The 24775-nt window shown below is 40.8% G+C and overlaps 1 protein-coding gene across 1 annotated transcript in view; it reads left to right on the top strand.

Moving 5' to 3' along the window:
- The window catches only part of LARP4B (La ribonucleoprotein 4B), a 2371531-nt gene that overhangs the window by 243554 nt on the left and 2103202 nt on the right, over positions 1-24775 (top strand). Inside the window, exon 3 of the mRNA XM_044065528.1 lies at positions 21671-21752. Coding sequence (XP_043921463.1) covers positions 21671-21752 — 82 coding nt within the window. The remainder of the gene's footprint in view (positions 1-21670; positions 21753-24775) is intronic.

The following is a 24775-nucleotide window of genomic DNA, read 5'->3' on the forward strand; positions in this document are numbered from 1 at the left end:
CTTTTGTAGCAAAGCATCCTGTTCATCCAATGGCTACTAAGGATATAGTTGTTTTCCCAATGGGCTAACACCAAGTTTGCAAAGCTTGAACCCACTGGAGAGCCCATAGCTACTCCTATTTGTTGTTTAAACAACTTTCCTTCAAAAGAGACAAAGTTGTTTTTTAAAATAATATCTAGTAGTTGCTCAACTAAAATGCATTCATTGTCATGTGCCCCTTTAGTTCTAATAAAATCAACTACCCACTCAATTCCTAAATCATGTGGTATACATGAATATAAATCACAAATATCCACAGTTAAAAAATTTGCTGCTTTGTTAAAAGTTGTGGCCTGCATACTTTCTAGGAAGGACCACGAATCTTTAAGAATTTGAGTTTCCAACCCTACATATTTCTTTAATATGGAGTCCACCAGTTTTGCACATGGATATGTGATAGACTGTCTTGCATCCACCAACGCTCTAAAAGGTGGATCTAATATGTTTTTATGTAACTTTGGTATCCCAAAAATTTTTGGGATCCTTGGTGCCATCATTGTTACATATGCATGCTGTTTTATGTCAATAATACCATCAGTATATAAATCACTGAGAAACATTTTAATTCTGTTATATGCTTGATTTAATTCATTCCTACTTGTCACCTCATAGGTATTACTTTCTAATACTGAGCACATAATATTGGAATAATCCCCATTGTAAAATACTGCTAGCCCCCCACCCTTGTCTGGCTTCATAAGTCTCAATGGTAGTTGTCTCATTAAAGTTAGCAGTATTTTTTCTTCTTCTGAAATGTTGAACTCAGTACTCTTCTTACCAGGATATTTCATTAGATCTCTAAATTCACTAGTACAAAGGTGTTCAAACATATTAAGTACATCATTTTGAGGTGGGTTAAATGTGCTAGCTATCCTCAATTCATTTGTATTATAACTGTTGTTACCAAATAAAATATTTAGGTTGAGCTTACGTATAAATAATTTAAAGTCAATAATCAGCTCTGAAATGTCACAACTTCTGGAAGGCACAAATGTCATTCCTTTAGCAAAAAGTTCCACCAAGCTGGGGTCAATTTTACACTCAGTGTAATTATAAATAGTGAAGTCTTTTTTGATGTTCACCAGTGTTTCATAAAGTTTTAACCCGGTTACTTGTTGTTGCTCCGGGTATTGTACCTCCGTTTGGGTCCTTGTATTGAGTTCATTGACCAATTGTTCCCCCTCCCCCCCTTGTAGTTTTTTTGGGGGGCTTGGTTTTGTTTTGCATTATTATCCTGTTGAAAGGATTGACCAGGTCCAAGTTCGCTTATTTCATCATCAGAGGTCTCATCTTCTATATCTATGTTACTAGAAGTTGTTGCAAAACCATTACTTTTAGTCATAGTAACATTTCTGGATGGTAAACGTTTTCCTTTTCCTTTTTGTGCTGTTTGATAAGAGTTGCCGTTAGGGTTTTGTGAAGGGTTATGTATACTTGGTGGTTTAGGGAATGCTTCCCCTTCACTATATGCTTTAAGGTCCCTTTGTAGTTTTTTGATTTTGTTTCCCTTTAGTTTAACCATTTGTTGTGCTATACTGTTCAGAGTTCTGTCATATTCGTATTTATATCTATTGTAATCCGAGTCAACCTTAATTTCTTGTTCCAGTAAGGTAACTTCGTTAGTTAAAACTTCAAGGGAAACCTTGTAATGTTTAATCATACATTGTATTATTTCTAAGCCATGATTATTATACAACATAGTTAGTTCATTAAAAAAGTCTGACCCATATTCAAGGCCAGTCGGATAAGAATAATGTCTCAGGCCCTTTGGAACAATTTTTTCTTTCACACATCTATTTAAATAATTCAATTCTAGTTGTAGCTTTTTAATTTTAAAAAGCTTATTGTCAAACAATTTGTTTATCCATTAAACATTCGTCGCTTTCATTGTTAGGGAAAGACTCGGTACCTTCAGTTGAGCTGTCCATGTTCAGCTCCATATCTAGCCAGGATTTTATGTTTAAGTTGTTGCCCAGGTTAGCGGAACGCGGCTCTCTAGCCTCAGCTGAGCGATGCCGTTGAGTCTGTATTAATCCATTCTCCTGTAAGGGTTGTTGGTTACAACCTGGTATAACTGCTGTCGCCATTGAAGATTTAATCATCCCGCTGGAGCTGGTAACGCCGTCTACCTTCTCCGATAAGCGGTCGAGTCGGCTGTTAATTAAGTTTAGTAGTTGAGTAAGGTTTCCTTGCAACTGTATCTGATCCCCCTCCTCTTCCATTCCGCTGCGGTGGTCAACTAGCAAACAACTTAAGAAACCAGGAACCAAAAGAACACACACTAAGCACTTAAGTTGACGAACCACTGAAATGTAAGGATACTGGAGGTACTAGAAGTAGTATCCAACTCAAAAGTATGAGAGCGAGTATAAAATGTAAATAACGTTTATTTAAAACAAAAATCACGTTAAACACTGAACAGCGTTTTTCGTTCCAACAGTGTCGGAACTTCTTCAGACAACAACTTCCCTTATTACAACTGCATTTATAGGAATTCACAAGTGTCAACAATTATTTAAAAGTAAATGATCACTTTGTATTTAAAGGACCAAGCACATTGTAAATTATGTTGTAGCGTTATATCCAAAACAATACAATACTCCACAGGTGCCCCAGGGTGCACCCCAGTATACTAACGAAATGAGAAAAAATAAGAAAAAATAAACCAGTCAATTCTGTTAGTAATAAAGTGCTTTTAAATCATTCTAATAAGTAAATCATAAATGTACTTTAAAAATGTCTAAAATCTAATTAAAATGTGGAATATATCCACACAAAGTGTGTGTTGTAAAACATATGTATAACATAATAATATTAGCTACACACGTAATACCTGAATGTAGACACAACAATTAATGTAATAAAATTTATCTAGTTATTAAAGTGTTTCTATTTATATTTGTTTTAAAATATATGAAGTAAATTAATTACTAATTTAACAATAATTATAAATTTACAATGGGGATTATTCCAATATTATGTGCTCAGTATTAGAAAGTAGTACCTATGAGGTAACAAGTAGGAATGAATTAAATCAAGCATATAACAGAATTAAAATGTTTCTCAGTGATTTATATACTGATGGTATTATTGACATAAAACAGCATGCATATGTAACAATGATGGCACCAAGGATCCCAAAAATTTTTGGGATACCAAAGTTACATAAAAACATATTAGATCCACCTTTTAGAGCGTTGGTGGACGCAAGACAGTCTATCACATATCCATGTGCAAAACTGGTGGACTCCATATTAAAGAAATATGTAGGGTTGGAAACTCAAATTCTTAAAGATTCGTGGTCCTTCCTAGAAAGTATGCAGGCCACAACTTTTAACAAAGCAGCGAATTTTTTAACTGTGGATATTTGTGATTTATATTCATGTATACCACATGATTTAGGAATTGAGTGGGTAGTTGATTTTATTAGAACTAAAGGGGCACATGACAATGAATGCATTTTAGTTGAGCAACTACTAGATATTATTTTAAAAAACAACTTTGTCTCTTTTGAAGGCAAGTTGTTTAAACAACAAATAGGAGTAGCTATGGGCTCTCCAGTGGGTTCAAGCTTTGCAAACTTGGTGTTAGCCCATTGGGAAAACAACTATATCCTTAGTAGCCATTGGATGAACAGGATGCTTTGCTACAAAAGATTTTTGGATGATATTTTTATCATTATATATGGAGATGAATATGTTGCAGATGAATTAGTAAATTATTTTAATTCAACCACTAACTTCCTAAAATTTACCAAAAATTTTCAAGAAACGTCGATTAATTTTTTAGACGTTTACTTAAACAAAAGTACAGATAAATATACGGCAAAGATTTTTAGGAAGGAAACATACTGCAACAGTTATTTACATTTCACGAGCATGCATCCCTACCATCAAAAGAAATCTGTTGTCAAAGGACAACTAGTTAGGGCAGCAAGGATGGTTACCTTAAACGAGGAGTTTGAGGAAGAATGTGCATTCTTATATAATATGTTTACAAATAGAGGCTACCCTGACTCATTTTTGCATGATATATTTCAAGAAGTCACTGAGAAAAGAAATAGGGGAATATATAAACCCATTTTGAACACTAATGTAGTATCAAACATTTCACCTATGGGTGACACTAGTATAAACTGTACTGACCACCTAGATCTCACCACTATATCCATAGTGGAACAGAGTATGAATGATGTAGTAGAACATAACCAGGACTTCACTATAGCCTTTACATTCACTTACTGTATAGAAGCGTTGGATATAGGCAGAATAGTGAAAAAATATTGGCGGTTTTTATGCTTGGACAAAAACCTATCAAACATTTTTAACTTTGGACCTACTATTTCATACAGAAGGGGTCATAACCTGAAAAAGTTACTTGAAACCAAACCCAAAGTTAAAAAAGCGAGAAGAGGTACCAAGAAGTGTGGGTTTTGCAACTATTGTTCATATATAGAAACATCTGACAAGTTTATTATTAGAAATGAAACCTTTTACGTCAACGAATTATACAACTGTAATTCTAGAGCAATAGTCTATTTAGCACAGTGTACACAGTGCCCGTCATTCTATGTGGGCAAAACAAATAGACGATTGCGTGATAGGATATATGAGCACAACTATGCAATTGCGAAAAATAAAGACGAAAATGCTTTGGCTAGACATTGTGCAAAAAACTCAGGCCACACATTTAAATTTATGGTAATTAATCAGATCATTAAAGAATCTGAAGAACAGATTTTTGTGAATGACAATTTATTAAAATTGGAACTTGAGAGAAATGAGTTAAAATGGCAGTTATGTTTAATGGCCTGTAGTGACCCAGGTCTTAACGAGTATTGTTCGATTGTGTGTATTCTTAAAATTAAAAATTTATTAAGGTGATTTTTACATATATTAATTTATAATTATTGTTAAATTAGTAATTAATTTACTTCATATATTTTAAAACAAATATAAATAGAAACACTTGAATAACTAGATAAATTTTATTACATTAATTGTTGTGTCTACATTCAGGTATTACGTGTGTAGCTAATATTATGTTATACATATGTTTTACAACACACACTTTGTGTGGATATATTCCACATTTTAATTAGATTTTAGACATTTTTAAAGTACATTTATGATTTACTTATTAGAATGATTTAAAAGCACTTTATTACTAACGGAATTGACTGGTTTATTTTTTCTTATTTTTTCTCATTTCGTTAGTATACTGGGGTGCACCCTGGGGCACCTGTGGAGTATTGTATTGTTTTGGATATAACGCTACAACATAATTTACAATGTGCTTGGTCCTTTAAATACAAAGTGATCATTTACTTTTAAATAATTAATTGTTGACACTTGTGAATTCCTATAAATGCAGTTGTAATAAGGGAAGTTGTTGTCTGAAGAAGTTCCGACACTGTTGGAACGAAAAACGCTGTTCTTTGTTTAACGTGATTTTTGTTTTAAATAAACGTTATTTACATTTTATACTCGCTCTCATACTTTTGAGTTGGATACTATTTCTAGTACCTCCAGTATCCTTACATTTCAGTGGTTCGTCAACTTAAGTGCTTAGTAAGGCTAAAAGGAATGCCAAATCTGCCACCAAATCAATGGGCAGAGGCTCAACAACAAATTACAGTACTCATGGACATGAGAGCTATTCAAAAGGTACCAACACAGGAACAAGGACAAGGATTTTACTCAAGACTCTTTCTTGTTCCCAGAAAGGGCAAAGCCTGGAGACCCATTCTGGACCTTTCTACACTAAACACTTACCTGGATGTTCCGAAATTCAAGATGTTGACACTACAGCAGCTTCTTCTCATGCTGGGCAAGAAAGCTTGGCTCATGACTTTGGACCTCAAAGAGGCATACCTGCATGTCCCTATCAGACAAAACTGCAGAAGATACCTCAGATTTCTAGCTGGTTCAATGCACATTCTCTGCACTGCCCTTTGGCTTATCTACTGCGCCCAGGGTCTTCAGAAAGTGCCTGGCACCAGTAATGGCATTTTGCAGGCAAAAAGGATTTCAAATTTACCCATACCTGGACGACTGCCTGATTCAAGCAGAGAGCAAGGACATTCTACTAAAGCATCTGGCGTACGTAAAAAAATTAAGTTGCTTGGGGTACACAGTAAACGAAAGAAATCAATACTAGTGCCCTCACAATAGATAATATTCCTGGGTGCCAACTTGAAGACAACGGCCCAGATGGCTTATCTCACGCCAGACAAGCAAGGACAACTGACTCAATATTTTCAATTAATGGCAACAAAGACCCAACTCCCTGCAAGAAAAATTCTGCAGGCCTTGGGCTACATGGCATCTTGCATACTACTAATTCCATATGCCAGACTGCATATGAGGAAACTGCAATTGTACCTAAAGAACGTATGGTCTCAACACTGTCAAAGTTTGGAAACCGTTATACCACTAATTCCTTGCCTACAACAGGCGTTTCGATGGTGGGCACAAGCTTGTCACCTCAACAAAGGACAGCCTTTCACTCAACCCACAGCCAGGCAAACACCTGACAACAGATGCATCGAATTACACCTGGGGAGCACACATGGCAGGAAAATGTATCCAGGGCGAGTGGCCCATAGAGCAAAGACATCTCCACATCAATCGAAAAGAGATGCTAGCTGTACAAAATGCTGCTATAGCTTTCAAGGACCTACTGCATCCAGGACAATTACTACTAAAGACAGACAACACCACAGTTATGTGGTACATAAACAAGCAAAGGGCACACCCCCCCCCCCCTCTGCAGACAAGCCATGACCTTATGAAACGCAGCTCTAAACTACCAAGTTAATCTGCAAGCACAATTCTTGCCAGGAGAGAGCAACACACTGGCAGACCTAAGCAGAAACATTATGGACCCACACGAATGGGAACTGAACCCACAACTATTCAGAATGATAACACATAAATGGTGGAGCTCGGACATAGATCTGTTTGCTACCCCAAAGAACTGCCATTTACAGAAATTCTGCACAAAGAGCTACCATCCACAAGCAATGAAAGTGGATGCCCTCTCATTCAGCTGGAAAAAACTACAAGTGTACGCTTTCCCACCTTTACCTCTTCTTCCAAAGGTACTCATAAAAGCCAGGCAGGAAGAGCCAAAAATGATCCTGATTGCACCAGACTGTCCATGCCAGCACTGGTACCCAATCTTAAAGAACTTAACACAAGAACCACCCTGGATTTCACCACAAATCCCACAGTTGCTGACACAGCACAACAATTAGATACTTCACAGCCAGCTAAAGACCTTAAATCTAGCTGCATGGAAAATTCCTTAGTCAAGCAAGCAATGCCTCTCTCCAAAGCTGTTATGGATGTCATTCTGGAGGCCAGAAGGCCTAGCACCAGGAAAGCATACTCTGATAAATGGGAGAGATTCTGTGCCTGGAACCAAGCGCACAGCCTTGACCCTCTTGTCCCAAACATTCCTCAGATACTGCAATACTTAACTGAGATGCTAGACAAGGGCCTCTCTTTTTCATCCATCAAGATCCACGCCTCAGCCATCTCTGCTCATTACAACACGGATCCACTAATGTTTTCTAATCCTTTGCTCAAACAATACCTCAGAGGGGCTAAAAACATAAGACCGCCCAGTAGAGCACCTACACCAACTTGGGACCTCAACTTTGTTTTGGAAAAATTAACTTTACCTCCTTTTGAGCCAGCTAACACAGCAAAATTAAAAAACATCTCTTGGAAAACTGCTCTGCTACTGGCAATTACATCAGCACGAAGAGTTTCAGAATTACAGGCACTAATGGCAGTGGAACCTTTCCTCATCTTCCACCAGGACAGGGTGTCTTTAAGAACCAACCCTATGTTTATGCCAAAGGTGGTATCAAGTGTGGCTCTAAACCAAATTATTCACTTGTTAACTTTTTATCCAAAACCACAGAACAAAGGGGAGAGACTACTGCATTTTTTGGACCTTCACAGACAGTTACGCTTCTACTTGGACAAAACCAGAGCTTTCAGAAAATCTGAGCAATTATTGGTAGCATACGCTGCAGGAGCACAGGGAAAAGCCATTTCAAAGCAGACTATTTCAAAATGGATAGGACACAGTATACGTTTCTGCTATACCCACCATGGGAAACCTGTACCTAGCAGCATTAGATCTCACTCCACCAGGGCAACAGCCACTTCAACTGCCTACCTCAGAGGAGTACCTACCAAGGATATTTTGGAAGCAGCAACAAGGAGTTCTGTGCATACCTTCACCAGACATTACCATTTGCCTTTATACTTCAAATCTAGAGTTGGCTTTGCCACTGCTGTACTGCAGGGCCTTATAGCCACCCCTAATGCCTTATAGATCCAGACTCCCTACCTCAGCTTTGGGATTCCACACAAGTGTAATGACTGCAGCAGTGTAACACGATGAACATAGTACAGTTTTGTACCTACCATAAATGTAGATGTTCGAGTGTAAACACTGCTGCAGTCCAGGTTACCCTCCCTCCTTCCCCTCTTACTTTCTGGTATTTACCTAGGGCATCTACCCTTTATTACCTATGGGGAGTATTTGCTGGTACCTAAAAATGGTTGTTTGCTTTTCTTTTGTATTTGTTACTAGCAATTTGTATTGCCTACCTATTTGGGGAACCTGACATCTGGGGAAAGAAAAAGTGAAGAAAATGGCATTGGCTGCATCTTATATACCCTTGGCGCACTGACGTCCGGGAGGAGGCGACAGCAACCGATGCCGGACCTAGACTTTGGAACTCTGGCCAACTATGGGAAAGCCTGATGGCAGGATAACCCAAGTGTAATGACTGCAGCAGTGTTTACACTCGAACATCTACATTTATGGTAGGTACAAAACTGTACTTTCTGTGGACAACTCGGTTTCAGTTGATCATCATGTTTTCACCATAGTTAAGAAGTCGTCTTATCTGGACCAGTTAATTTCCAAGGGAGTGACTTCAAGATCCAATGAAGTCATCTTAGCACTGTACTCTCTTCTTATCAGATAATCAGATAGTGTCCTCTTTGGTATGTACAAATTAAGCATGTAAATCAATGGAAAGATCCCAGTGAACTAATAAACAAAAATTACCATAAGTCCGTGAAATTTTCCGATAGGTTAGCACCACTCTTCTTATAGTCAATAGGTTGCTGGCTGCTCTGGGGTGACCTGTGTCTTACTTTTCAAGCCACGCAAGACCTAGTTGTATTTAACCTTCTGTTTCTTTGCAAAACCAGTGGCTGCACAGAGACCTGTTCTAGATGACTAAATTTGCACCAGCAAAGTAAACTCCATGGCAGAATAGGTTCATAATTATGTAATTCCAACATATGGAATTAGTTATTGCTACAGGTTAAGCAGAGTACGATTTTGCTTTTCAGGCTGGTCTTGATGATTGGTTGAGTGCACAAAAATTTACACCAAGATCATCCTGTAGCTCTGCTTGATTTGGGAGGTGGGTACTATTAAGTGCTCATAAAGGATACAAGGCATAAACAACAAATCCTACATGGATCAGCTTAAAGCCCTGTCACTGTACTCTGCATCCTACACACTGCTAAGATGTGGCCTGTGTTTGGCATCCTCAGACCCATTACTGGTAGATTTACTGCACATCAGCAAGTCAAATGACATCAGAAATACTCTGTCTAGGGATCTAAACCTCTTCAGCAACATCAACAGAATGGTTTAGAAGGACAGATGTATTTTTCAGAGGATACCTTTGCTGTGGAATAGATTTTCCATCCACGTAAAACAAAGTTCATCCTTGTCCATTTTTTAAGCGCACCTTCGGTCTGTTAATGGGAAGCAGAAAATTTACCCTAGGACTGCCCCTGTTATTACTAACAGACTGATGCAGCTGCTAAATGCTTCATTCCATGCATGGGTTCCTGCAAATTATCTGTGGTATGATCCCACTTATTCTCATTATGGTTAGTGTACAGTTATCAACCACAGAAAGAGCAAGCCCAATCTGTATCCTAATTGGATGGGTTGTTTCAAGCACAAAAAGGGAAACTGATTAGGCTTAAGATGGTTTGCAATGGCAGCTAATCTAGTAATGCCTATGAACCTATAAAGCCCAGCGAACAAAAAGATACCCAATGCTGAGAGTAAGAACACTTTTAATTTCAAAAAACAGGAAAGCGCTTTCACGATTGCTCGCTTCTTCAGACCTTAACAAACAGTATGAAAAAACAGGCCTTTAAATACAAAAACCTTCCAGTTAATTAAAACCAATTAAAACTGTTGGGTGTTAACACTTATCAGTTAACTAAGCATCTCTTCTTTAGGAGAGGCTTTAAAGCAACAGCACTATTCAAACCAGGTGGCACTTATACTTTAAAGTTGACAATCCATTTTAACTCAACAGATTCAGTCTCATTACTCAAATCCCCTTCCCTTAAACTTTAATTTCTGTAGTACCAAGAACTTAAAGCTGTGACTCATACCAGCTTCAGATGCATGTTTTGCTAATGCATTTGTTAATTTATTATTTCATATATCACTGTGATGCTGCAGAATCCTGTCCTTAAACATACAATTTGTCTTTCCTATGTAATATGAATCGCATACATTACACTTAGCCATATAGACCAAATTTTTTGTACAACAATCTGCATAAAAGGACAGATGCATAGATGTTCATCGTGCATACAGCTGCAGACATCACACTTGGGTTATCCTGCCGTCAGGCGGGTCCTCGGTCGGCCGAATTCCAAAGTCTAGGTCCGGCGTCGGTTGTCGTCGCTTCTTCCCTGACGTCAGTGCGGCAGGGGTATAAAAGAGGCAGCTGACGCCATTTTCTCCAGTCTTTCTTGCCGCGCAGTGCCCGAAGCAGAAGCAGTTCGCAAGTGCCGGTCGGCCAGCTCCTGAGATTTACGAACCGTATTTCAGCCGAAGTCTTCTTTAAAGCTAAGTACCCTGTTGGGGAAACTTTTCTTGCCTCAGACCGATGTCAGACAAAGTTAATAATTGCATTTCTTGTGGGAAGCAAATACCTCATAAGGATTTTCACTCTTACTGTATACCTTGCTTAGGGCCAGACCACAACGTCTCGGCCTGCTATTTTTGTGCTAGGTTTAACAAGCACACTATTAAACGCCGGGCGGAGTTCGCCCTTCATTATTTTGGCAAAAAATTTAATTATATCATGTCGTCGGATACACCGATGCCAATTTTAGGCAAAAAACGTAAGGATAAGGATAGCCATCCGAGGCCTGCACCGAGTACTGAGATCACACTTAGGCCGACTACCGGTTCTCTGGTTCTCGGCGAGGCACCTACGCAGCCCCTGACTACCGATGAAACTATTTTACCGGCGACTTCATTACCCGAGGCCGCAGGATCCTCGGTCTCCATTCCCACTGCAGATACCGACGCCACTCTTGGCGGGGAAACCGAAATTTCAGTGAGGCCTGCCATTTCTGAAGGCGTTTTCAGGCCTACCACCTCCTCTATTAAATTATTCACCAAGTCTAAAGCTGCAATGAAAATTAAAAAACAAGGGCCTCAGACCCCCTCTCAAGGCTCGATGCTTAAAATGGCTGAGGATTTGATTACTCTCATCAGGGGTTCTCAACCCCCCCCCCCCCCCAAGACAAAAGACCCAGGTTGGAGTAAGACTACCCTTCCTCAGACCAGGCTTCTATTACTTCAGACCATTCTGAGGACCAGGATTACACCTATTCCCCATTTGAAGACACTGATGCTGAGGAGTCTATTCCCTCGGTCTCCCCCCCTGAGGACTTCTCTTTTGGGGAAACCCTGCATACATTGAGAGAGCACTTCCACTGGGAAGGCCAAGATTATTCAGATTCCAAGAAAAGGTTCAGGGAATTCTTACTACTTCCCCAGCATAGGCCCCTGGCTATTCTGTCTTAGATATTTTGGATGATGTGTACGCAGAAGCCAGTCTTACTCCAGACTCATTACCTCCAGCCCCTGTTAAACCAGACAGATGTTACCGGATTCCTGATTCTCACCAGTTCCTTTATAAAAGCCATACTGCTGACCCAGAAACAATTTCACAGGGTCCCAAGGGGATTAAGGCCTCTACTGCTAAAAACCCTTTGCCTTCAGAGAGAGATTCTAGAGCACTAGAAAGGTGGGGGGAAAAAGGAGTATACATCAGCCACTTTAACCATGAGGGCATTAAACTGTCAATTTCATATGTTAAAATACCAACAGTTCTTGCTATCTCAGCTGAAAGGCAAAATGACACAAACAGAACAGCCAGACTTGAAAGAGTTGCAGGATTTGTTGCACGGAGCAGAACAAGTGGGGAAACATACCTTGCAGTGTGTTTTTGATGCTTTAGAGGCCTCATGCAGAGCTGCTGTCACGGGGTCTGTCATGCATAGACATGCTTGGCTCAAAGAGCAAACCTTACCAGATCATGTCAAAGCAAAGTTATTAGATGCACCACTACAAAAAGATGTATTGTTTGGTGTTAAAGCTGAGGAGGTACTAAAGAAAATGGAGGAAAAAGCGAAATCTATGCTAACAGTGAAAGATTTCTTGCAGGTGCAGCCTCCACGCTTCAGCAGAAACTGGCCTTCAAAAAATTGGTCCTTTCCAGCCACGGACAGACCCCAAAGGGGCAGATACAGATGCCCAAGGGGTAGAGGACAGCCTCAAGGATCTTACAGAGCTAGACAGTGGCAAACACCAGCCCCCAGAGGTGGAGAGGATAGACCACAGTCATTTAGAAAACAGATGCAGTGACTTTCCTCTATGCCTGCCAAATAAAGATATAATGGCAGCACATTTCGGCGGAAAACTTGCCTTATTTTCAAAAAACTGGCACGTTACACAGGACAAATGGATTCTGGATATTATAGACAGAGGCTACAGGTTCCTCTTTCACACCCTTCCAAAAATGAGAGGCATGCCAAACCTGCCACAAAATCAATGGGCAGAGGCACAAAGGCAAATTTCCGCTCTCATGGATATGAAAGCAATTCAAGAGGTACCTGCAAAAGAACAAGGTCAAGGTTTTTATTCAAGGGTATTCCTGGTACCAAGGAAGGACAAAGATTGGAGACCCATCTTAGACCTATCCATTCTAAACACATATCTAGAGGTACCAAAATTCAAGATGCTCACATTACAGCAGCTTCTTCCCATGCTGGGCAAGGAGTCTTGGCTGGTAACGTTGGACCTCAAGGAGGCATACCTGCATGTCCCTATCAGACAAGATTGCAGAAGATACCTCATTTCTTGCAGGTTCAACCCATTATCAATGCTCTGCATTGCCCTTTGGCTTATCTACTGCTCCCAGAGTGTTTATGAAATGCCTGGCATCAGTAATTGCCTTCTGCAGACAACGAAGAATCCAAATCTACCCATATCTAGACGACTGCCTGATCCAAGCAGACAGAAAGGACCTTCTATTGCAACATCTGGCGTTTGTAATAAAACTGTTAAACTGCTTGGGGTACACAGTAAACAAAAAGAAATCAAAACCAATACCTTCTAAACAGATAATTTTCCTGGGTGCCAGCTTAAATACAACAACCCAGATGGCCTACCTCACGCCAGACAAACATGGGCAACTGTCTCAATACTACAACAAAATAGCAACTTTAACCAGGCTAACTGCAAGGAAAATCATGCAGGCTCTGGGGTTCATGGCATCTTGCATCCTACTAATACCATTTGCAAAGCTGCATATGAGGAAACTACAATGGTACCTAAAAAACTTATGGTCTCAGCACAGCCACAGCTTGGAAACAATTATACCACTCATTCCATGCCTTCAAAAGGAATTTTTGTGGTGGGCTCAAGCATGCCAAAGAAACACAGGTCTTCCTTTCTGTTTACCACAAGTAACTCAAATCATCACAACAGATGCCTCAGACTACGCCTGGGGAGCACACATGGCAGGTCAGTGTATTCAGGGAAAATGGTCCCAAAAAGAGATGCACCTACACATCAACCAAAAGGAGATGCTAGCTGTACAAAATGCTCTTATGACCTTCAAAGACTTACTGCATCCAGGCCAGGTATTAATAAGGACAGACAACACCACAGTCATGTGGTACATAAACAGGGGGGAACACATTCTTACCCCCTGTGCAGGCAAGCCATGACCCTGTGGAACACAGCATGAATTACAAATTCAACTACAGGCACAGTTCCTGCCAGGAAAGGAAAACACGTTGGCAGACAACTTAAGCAGAAATATGACAGACCCACACGAATGGAAGTTGCATCCTCAAGTCTTCTCAAAGATAACTCCGGCATGGGGACTGCCAGACATAGATCTATTTGCTACCCACAGAAATTACCAGTTGGAAAAATTCTGCTCAAGGACCTATCATCCACAGGCCTGGAAAGTGGACGCACTCTCTTTCAATTGGACAACATTGACAGTCTATGCCTTCCCGCCTCTACCTCTACTGGCCAAAGTCCTATTAAAATCCAGAGCAGAGAGGCCACAAATGATTTTCATTGTTCCAGACTGGCCACGACAGCACTGGTATCCTCTCCTAAAGAGCCTGTCACACACACCACCATGGATCCTTCCTCAAGTTCCTCTTCTGTTGTCCCAGCACAACTACAAGACACTTCACAGCCAGCGCAGAACTCTAAATCTAGCTGCATGGAGAATACCTTAGTTTACCAACAAACTCTCCTCTCCAAGGAGGTACAGGATGTCATCTTGGAGGCCAGGAGACCCTCTACTAGAAAAACCTACTCCGCCAAATGGAAATTATTTTGTTCCTGGAATCAAGCAAAGGGTCAGAATCCTTCGGTAATAAATATACCTCAGATTTTACAGTACCTAACTGAGATGTTAAACAGTGGCCTCTCCTTCTCTTCCATCAAGATCCACGCTTTAGCCATTTCAGCACAATACAATACGGATCCTCCTTTATTCTCACATCCTCTCTTAAGGCAGTTCCTCAGAGGGGCAAAAAATATAAAACCCCCACGGAAACCACCAGCTCCAGCTTGGGACCTCAACTTTGTATTAGAGAAGCTGACACTGCCTCCTTTTGAGCCGGCTTCTTTAGTAGAGCTACAGTACTTATCATGGAAAATAGCCTTCCTACTGGCTATTACCTCAGCACGCAGGGTTTTGGAGCTACAGGCCCTCATGGCTGTGCAACCATTCATCATTTTCCATCAGGACAGGGTCTCCTCACGAACCAACCCTACCTTCATGCCAAAGATAGTATCCAGTGTGGCTTTGAATCAGTGTATTCATTTACCTACCTTTTATCCGAATCCACAGAACAAAGGAGAGCGGCTACTACACTCCTTGGACATTCACAGGCAACTTCGTTATTACTTGGACAGAACAAAGTCATTCAGAAATTCTGAGCAGCTCTTTGTGTCCTATGCTACAGGTGCTCAAGGAAAGGCTATTTCCAAACAGAGTGTTTCAAAATGGATAGCCCACTGCATACGCTTTTGTTATTCATTTCATGGAAAATCAGTGCCTGTATACATCAGATCCCACTCCATCAGGGCTACAGCTACCTCAGCAGCTTTCCTCAGGGGGGTCCCTACCAAGGACATCTTGGAAGCAGCTACTTGGAGTTCAGTGCACACTTTCTCCAAACACTATCACCTTCCACTATACTCAAAATCTAGAGCGGGCTTTGCCACAGTAGTCCTGCAGGGCATTCTAGCCCCTCCTAATTCCGCTTAGTACCAGCCACCCTTACTTAGCTTTGGGATTCTACCCAAGTTTGATGACTGCAGCTGTATGCACAATGAACATAGTACAGTTTTGTACCTACCATAAATGTAGATGTTCGAGTGTGCATACAGCTGCAGTCTGTTTCCCTCCCTCCATCCCCTCTTAGGACAGGACTTATGACAAACACCTTTTACATACAGCCTATTTGGGGTATTCCTTTGTGGTGTATTTGCTTGCAACTACTGTTTTGATTTATCTACTTATGTATGTTTGCATGACATCATGTTTTGCCTTCCTTTCTGGGGGCACCTGACATCTGGGGCAAGAAAAACTGAAGAAAATGGCGTCGGCTGCCTCTTTTATACCCCTGCCGCACTGACGTCAGGGAAGAAACGACGACAACCGACGCCGGACCTAGACTTTGGAATTCGGCCGACCAAGGACCCGCCTGACGGCAGGATAACCCAAGTGTGATGACTGCAGCTGTATGCGCACTCGAACATCTACATTTATGGTAGGTACAAAACTGTACTGTTCCATACTTAATGGATGCATAATCAAGTGTGTAGACCATATAAAACTGCATGCCTTGCAAAACCGGCATGCATGAGTGCCCTTACGCTGGGAAGTGAGGTGCCTATATGGTTCAGTGTGTGTATAACAGAGTAGCTGTTTTAAGTTGTCCAAGGTTTTAATTTGACACCAACCGATGTATTCAGTTCTCTAATTTTCTTATCGCTCTCACTGACCTTTTAGCCCCTCTTCAGTTCCTCCGGGCCCCTCCGCTGAAAACAGGCTCTGTGGAACCTAGTCGGACATTCCCGGTCAACAAATGATAAATAAATAAATAAAAATAAAATAAAAAAAGTTCTTGGTATTTTTAAAACAAAACTTAGGAAATTGTTCTATATGTTCACTGACAAAGAGATCAGTCAACAGGACAGACCAGTTTTTCTTTATGACTTCACACACTTTATTAACCTCTGCTGAATAGGTCAAACAGACCCTATTTTACACCCTTGTTGCTGTTAGCCTCGGTGTCCCTCACTGTACTTGAGGAGCTGTCAGAGAAGTAAGGTTTTACTTTGACACCAACCGATGTATTCAGTTCTCTAATTTTCTTATCGCTCTCACTGACCTTTTAGCCCCTCTTCAATTGATCTGCCTTTAGTACTGTTATGGCTTGCTCTAAAGTGTCAGCATTAGTATGCAATCTCATGCACCTAAGAACCTGATTTTTAACCATGTTCCTAGTAACGTGGGATGGATGCATACTAGAACGATGTAAGACATTATTTTTCCTGCATGGTTTCCTATACATTTTAGTGGACATGTGTCCCAACATATCCTTGCTCACAGTAATGTCTAAAAAGTCAATGCTATCAACAGAGTACTGCAGAGAAAAAGACAAATAATTAGTTGAAGTCTCTAACATGTCCACAAAGGCTTCAACCTCATCCATAGTACCATCCCAAACAAGAAAGATGTCATCCACAAATCGCTTTTAAAACATGACATGTTTTGTATAGATCTTTGCTGAAGACACATTCTAGTTCCCAATTGGCTAAATCCAAGTTTGCATACGTGTTGCCACACGCTGTACCCATTGCTACCCCTACAACTTGTAGAAAGTATTTTGACTCAGAGAAGCAAATCATTCTTTAATATCAGCTCTAGCAGGGCATAGATCATGCTAACCTTAGAGTCAGAGAAACCACCTTCTTTAATCAGGAATTGCCTTACCCGCTCAATCCCATCCTCCTTGGGTATTACAGTAAACAGTGATTTCACATCTAGAGTAACAAACAACCTTCTTTTGATGTTATTACTAGATCTACTCCTAGCCCCGTTGTATAAATGCTCTAGAAACTGTTTACTATCTCTCAAAACTGTATCAACTTTGCCCAATACACCTCTCAGTTGTTTGTCGACTTTGTTTTTGGATATCCTAGATTCCACTACATACTTTTGCTGCAGCTATGAACCTATAAAGGGTAACAAGAACTTAAGTGTACCTTAGTTTAGTTATATATGGCCAGGCATCTTATGGACTGTGATTGCTGGAATAGTATTTTTCCTCTGTACCTAAGGGTATTGTCATTGTGACTGAAAAGGGAATGTAGTGAAGGTCTCGCTTGCAGTATACTTCTAAGTTAGAGAAATTTTCATTGAAGTATTTTGTAGGTTAGATTTGCTAGCAGAAGTGGGACCTAGTTTAGAACGTTGCACCAGTGGTAAAGGTCCCTTTTCTGCACTTTTATTTCCTGACAGACTTAAAGGGTTCTTTTTTTGAGGTAGCTATTTATCCAGGAAAAATAGCATTTAGCTGTAAACTTGCCCATAACTAGTTTGCTGATGCAGATTTATTGATTCTTCTTCTTCTTTCAGCTGCTCCCATTAGGGGTTGCCACAGCAGATCGACCATTTCCATTTCTTCCTGTCCTCTGCATCTTTCTTTGTCACACCATCCACCTGTATGTCTTCTCTCATGACATCCATAAACCTTATCTTAGGCCTTCCTCTTTTCCTGTTACCTGGCAGCTTCATCATTAGCATCTTTTTCCCAATATACTCTGCATCCCTCCTCAGCACATGTCCAAACCAGCGTAATCTTGCCTCTCTGGCTTTGTCTCCAAACCTTCCAACCTGGGCTGACCCTCTAATATACTTATTTCTAATCCTGTCCATCCTCGTCACACCCAGTACAAATCTTAACATCTTCAACTCTGCCACGTCAAGCTCTGATGCCTGCCTTTTTGTCAGTGCCACTGTTTCCAACCCATATAACATAGCTGGTCTCACTACCCTCTTGTAGACCTTCCCTTTTACTCTTACTGGTACTCGTCTGTCACAAATCGCTCATGACACTCTTCTCCGCCCACTCCATCCTGCCTGTACTGTCTTCTTCACCTCTCACCATTACTCTGAACTGTTGATCCCAAGTACTTAAACTCATCCACCTTCACCACCTCTACTCCCTGCTTCCTCACCATTCCTCTATCCTCCCTCTCATTCACACACACATATTCTGTTTTTGTCCTGCTGACCTTCATTCCTCTTCTCTTTAGAACATATCTCCACGTCTCCAGGGTTTCCTCCACCTGTTCCCTACTCTCACTACAGATCACAATGTCGTCTGCAAACATCATAGTCCACAGGGACTCCTGTCTGATCTCGTCTGTCAACCTGTCCATCACCATTGCAAATAAGAAAGGGCTCAGAGCTGATCCTTGATGTAATCCCTCCTCCACCTTAAGCACATCCGTCACTCCCACCGCAGAACGCACCACTGTCACACTACCCTCGTACATATCCTGTACCCCTCTTACATACTTCTCTGACACTCCCGACTTCCTCATACAATACCACAACTCCTTTCTAGGCACCCTGTCATATGCTTTCTCTAAATCCACAAAGACGCAATGTAGCTCCTTCTGACCTTCTCTGTACTTCTCCGTCAACACTCTCAGAGCAAACATCGCATCTGGAGTGCTCTTTCCTGGCATGAAACCATACTGCTGATCACTAATCATCACCTCCCTTCTTAACCCAGCTTCCACTACTCTTTCCCATAACTTCATGCTGTGACTGATAATTTAATGCCTCTGTAGTTACTACAGCTCTGCACATTACCCTTATTCTTAAAAATTGGTACCAAAACACTTTCTCCATTCCTCAGGCATCCTCTCACTTTCCAAGATTTCATTAAACAATCTAGATGCAGATTTATTGATTACCATCCTCAAATTCCATATTTAATATAGTAAATATAGTGCCAGGAAAAAGTATCATGACTTTATCTGTGACTGTGTGTTATGGGTGTCAGAGTTGTGACCACTCCTGAATCTATGTTGGGAACTGGTGAGAAGACCATACTTGATGAGATGATAGTTTATTTTGTAGTAACTTTTCAGAAACTGTAGATGTTCTTAATCAGATCACTGTTGCAGTATTCATAACATCTGAGACTTTCACTGAAAAAAGTCTTGTCTTGTCAGCATTCTAAAGTACAGGATCCTTCCACCATGAGCAGTGTGTGCACCCTAGGCACATGCCAGCATCCTAGTCAAATAGAGGAGTGAATGTGAAGGGTGCTGTTAAATGTTTTAAATTCCTGAAGTTCTGAGGTATTGATTGTGAGAGAGTTGCTGGACCTAGAGTTTTATCAAAGTATGCAATGTTTCTTTACATTGGAGAAGCTAAAAAAGACATTTACTGCTTTTATTTTCCATGTTTTACTTTTTTTTTGAAAATGCAGAAGATTTTATTATGCTCATACGTATTGCTTTATTTCCAAGTTTTCTATGCCTATTTCTTGTCTTAAATGCATTTTGTAAGAGAAGTTAGCCATGGGTAGGTGTGATTTCTATGCCGTCTATTTGGTAAAAATGAAGTGTTTGAATGTACATCTAGTCAGTATGTCAAACATATATGTTAAGTGCTTTCTTGGGGTCAGTTATCAGACAATTTAATATTGTTACTAATGGCTAGGGAGGTCCGTAGCCAGTTAAGAATGTTGGATAGATAACAGATGTTCATCTTTGGATCACTGATGGAGTAACCTGAGCTATATATGGATAATATTCTTCTTAGGATATGACAGCTGGCTGGCTTGCAAAGCTTAATGGCACTTTCTACACCTTAACTACTGAACAGCTCAAGGAAACTGATATAAAATCTGTGGTTGCGGTGCCAAACCTGCAGAACTTCCTTGCTGTAGAAGTGTGTTCTCCCCTGTTGGCTTTGAGTGATTGATGGTTGGCAAGAGCTTCCACAAGGCAGAGCAGATAAAAATCCAATTGTGAAATAACTTTCCAGTTTTCTGTTTTTTTGCGAAGAATAGTTTATCTTGTTTGTCAAGAATTATGGGTAAAAGGTACCAGTGGGATTTTTAGTGGTTATAATTAAAAAAGAAAAAAAAAATACCATAAATTTACATTTTGTCAGAATTCCCTGGGGGGAAATAACTTTTGAATTTAAATTTTTGTGTGAAAAATATTTTACCTTTATATTAGAATAAATAACAAAATGTATATTTATTTAAGGGTTACTACTAGTAGCTGTGGGAGTTGTCATTACAAAATTTAACTCAACTTTTTTCCAGTCAGGTTGTACAGCTGTCTGTCTGTTTCCATGCCCTCTTGTCAGACACTTTGAGGACATAAACCAGGCTTCAGGGTCTTGCTGCCCCCCCCCATCTCCAAAAAGTTGTATGAAAGTCTGTGGTCTTTAAGCATTCTTCCACTCCACCTCAGACATTGGTGAATGACTCTGTAGTGGTCATGTCATGTGTACTTTCGACTGCTCATTGCTTTTCCTTGATCCTGTAATGGTGCTCATCAAGAAGCCACTAAGGGCTGCGGGATAAGCAATGCCCTTTGTGGCTGATTAGTTGTCTGTGCTGAAGGAGGGAAGGATAATGGTTTACTGCAAAGCCACTTTGAGGATCTTGATTCAAAGGAAGAGAGAGAATTGGTCATTTTGGGGTAGGGGCCGTCATGGGGGGGACACGTAGTTAGACACATTTGTTTTACTTCTCGTAGGATAGACAGAATTAATGGCTGGGTTTTGACATGGGCTTATTTCATGCCTTTCAGTCTTTGTATTCTGATTTTTTTCTGAATTTTGAAAGATGATTTTCCTCTGTCTGATTATATTTCTCAGTCTGAGAGGTAAGAATTAGATTTAGGTTGTGTTTCTCAAGTTCCTGTGCCACAGGAGGAGGAAGAAGATTCCAAAGAAAGTTTTTTTTAGATTTCTCTCTAAATTTAGAAAAGTCCCCATTTAGTATCTACTGTAGGACATACTGTCAAAAGTCAGTTACATGGAGTTTCTCACAATTTGTCTTCATGTAAATTCCTTCATTGTTGTACTAAAATTTCAGTTCATTATTCTGAAATAAACAGAAAAGCAAATTACAATATCGTTGGACAGTTCCATGTATTTAAGTGTCTGTTTATTTGCACCTTTTAGGAGAAAATGAACCACCTCCTTCCGATGGTCCCGAAGATCTTAGAGAGCTACTGAAAAAAACACTAGAATTCTGCTTGTCCCGGTAAATACATTGCAACTCAGAATTACATTGCATCCCTATTTAATGTGATTGTTTGTGTTATTTTTAATCATTTTTTAAGGTTATTTATGGCTTTATTTAATTTTGCAACCACTTAAAGAATGCTAGAAGTCTGAGTGTAAAGGGTAAAATGTTGTGCTTGGAAATAAGGAATGGTCTATACTAGTAAAATACTGACTCTCTCCTTGTTTACTTTTCATATTGGATATATTCATTTGGTCAGTTGGTAGAGAGGATTGGTGCTGGTAATACTGTAGCATCTTGGTTTACTCGTTACTTGGATATGGCTTGACAGACTAAACATAAAAGTCACAACTTTTATGTATTAATTTAATGTTTTTATATTTTAGAAGAATTCTCATTGAAATTCTGAGGACCGTAATTGTGGTCCTCCGAATGCATAAACTGAATAGGGCTGTGGAATATATGGCAATTCCATTATTTGGAGTAATACCCTTTAAGGTACAGAGATCTCAATGTTAGTATGTAGAAGTAGTAGGGATGTGTGGGAGGACACCGTATCTGAAGCCCCTATTACAAATGCTCTACAGCTAAAGCAGTGAGTTGTAGAATTTGTAGTTTCTTGTTTTATTTGCTTTTTTTTCAGAATGTCAGGACTTAAAAAAGACTAGATCTTGCATTTATCATAGGCAGGAATTTTATAAATCATTACAGTAAGTGAATAGTAAACATACTATTAGATTACTTAATCAAGTGAACACAGTTGAGGGATGTCCACATGGTATAGCAGAGATTAGCATAATAATACCTTATGCAGCTGAGCAGTAGAAGCTAGGCTCTACTTGGGAAGTGGAGGAATAATTGAAAAGAAGGATAGAAATATAATACCACTTTGGGAACTCGGTGTATAGTTAACTGTGAAGCAAGTAAGAAAAGAAATACAAGTACTAGAGACCGTACAGAAGAACATGGAATTGAAAGCTTTTAGAAAAATAGATGTATAAGAAATGTGCATTATTAAACAGATCAAGGTTTGTGTCACAGTTTCTAAGAGCGGTTTTGAAAAATTTCTTCACATACCAGATGTTTTGTAGGTGATCTGGAAGGAAAGCTGCAGTAATTGTGATATTGGCAAAAGTGAAATAAGTTAATACATTTTAAAGATAAATCTGTGGATACCTTACTGAACTTTACAAGGGTTACGAAGTGGATAAACAGCAAAAAGAAAAAATCAGTATAAAGAATGTGGAATGAAGAGGAGAACATTTTGTTACAGTAGAGAGTCAGTTATCCAAACTAATTGGGACCCAGGGTAGTTCAGATAATCAAACATGTAATTGAACTGGGTAAAAAGACTTCTGAAATCTTTATCTGAAGTAGCTAACTTCATTTGATCATTAACCTGTGGGTTCTGGATCTGATACGGATCCGAGCCAGCAGCTTACCAAGCTAAAGATCCGAGCTCCAAGCTCCTCCCCCTTACCCATACTATGCTGCAACCTCCTTCCAATCCTCTGATCTCGTTTGCCTCAGCTTCGCCAACACAGGATTCTTGAGCTCCAAGCAGGTATAGTTAGTTTATTTAGCAAACTTTCGATCTGTGCGGTTTGTGTGAGTGTTTAACTAGTTTTTCCCTTTCCCCTCTTGTCATCAGGTTTTGTGTTTAAAAATAAATAAATAAAAGTTGTAGTAGAGAAGGAAAATTTTATAACTTTCGTCCAGTGTAGGCCTCCCCAACCCGCCCTTAGCTTGTGTGTGTGTGCGTGGCTAGTTAGCCTAGTTAGTTAGATTATGTCGGAGACACAAAAACTGACGTTCTCTAATTGCACAGTGTGTGGCCATAAGCTGTCGCTGGCCGATGGTCACACTTTGTGCGTGGTTTGTCTAGGGGTTCCTCATCTCACATCGGGCTGCAAGATATGTGCAGCATTCAGCCCCCGGGCCCTGCAGGATTGCAGGACCAAGCTGATTCTGGCAGGTCTTTTGCCTGCAGAATCAACCACCTCTTCTACAGAATCCTAGTCAGCCATGGCTGTGGCTGTACAGGCTTCTGGCCCTCCTCCCCTGCCCCGGGGCTCACACTCCCACTTCCAAACAGGGCGAGAGAGAGGCCAGGAAGGAGAAACGCAAAGAAAAGTAGAGAGAGAAAAAGAGAGAGAGACAGAGAGGGAGAGGGGTCACAAGAGGCAAGCGGACTCGGATCCATTGTGGGCCCCCCCCCCCTGTTAAAGTGATCTTTATCCAGCGAAAGTTGCTAGGCCATCTTCCCCTCTGCTCCATTCTCCATGATTCTCCCCGGAGCCAGAGGAGGAGGTTCAGGCCGCTTCAAGGTCGTCCTCACATCGGCTCTCCTGGCCAGTGTCGGTGGCGTCCTCAAGATCCACATTGAGCCTCTCTGAAGCTGACATGGACTCGATGATAAGTTACTGCAAACTCAATTGCAGATGGGAGTGTTGCTGCCCCCCCCCTCCAGTCGGAGCGTGGAGTTTGGCTTTGACATTTGCCCTGATAGCTCCTTCTCAGATCCACCTTCGGGTTTCGGAGTCCGTGGATCCGAGGAGCCCCAGGGTCAGGGGGTGGGCGCCGATGGTTCCTTCATTCTTGACACTGGCCTTGCCCCCAAGTCTTTAGATCCACTGTTGGATCCAAGCTCTCTGAGCCAAGATCTGGGCATTGGATCTGAGGTGATGTATGTAGTTGGCCCAGTTGTGCTCGGGGCATACCATCCCTCTGGGTCCGGCTGTTCCGGCCTCTGCTCCGATCCCCTCATCTGATCCGAGGGGCACAGCTACCCGCCCAACCTGTTTCAGGGAAGCCTTTTCCCCTTCGGCTTTTGACGTTGTGGAGAGGGTTCTCTCTGGATGATCGAGACCCCTCACTCTTTCCTCGAAGTCTGCCCCTGCCCCCTTGCAACTGAATTTGTCTTACATCATCCAGTCCTCCCAGGGACAGCCTGATGTTCATCATGTTACACTGCTGCAGTCATTACACTTGGGTTATCCTGCCGTCAGGCAGTTCCGCAGTCAGCCAGAGTTCCAAAGTCT

This window comes from Protopterus annectens, chromosome 3.part0 (assembly GCF_019279795.1).
Source record: "Protopterus annectens isolate FY-2018-M chromosome 3.part0, PAN1.0, whole genome shotgun sequence".
Classification (NCBI taxonomy): Eukaryota; Metazoa; Chordata; order Ceratodontiformes; family Protopteridae; genus Protopterus; species Protopterus annectens.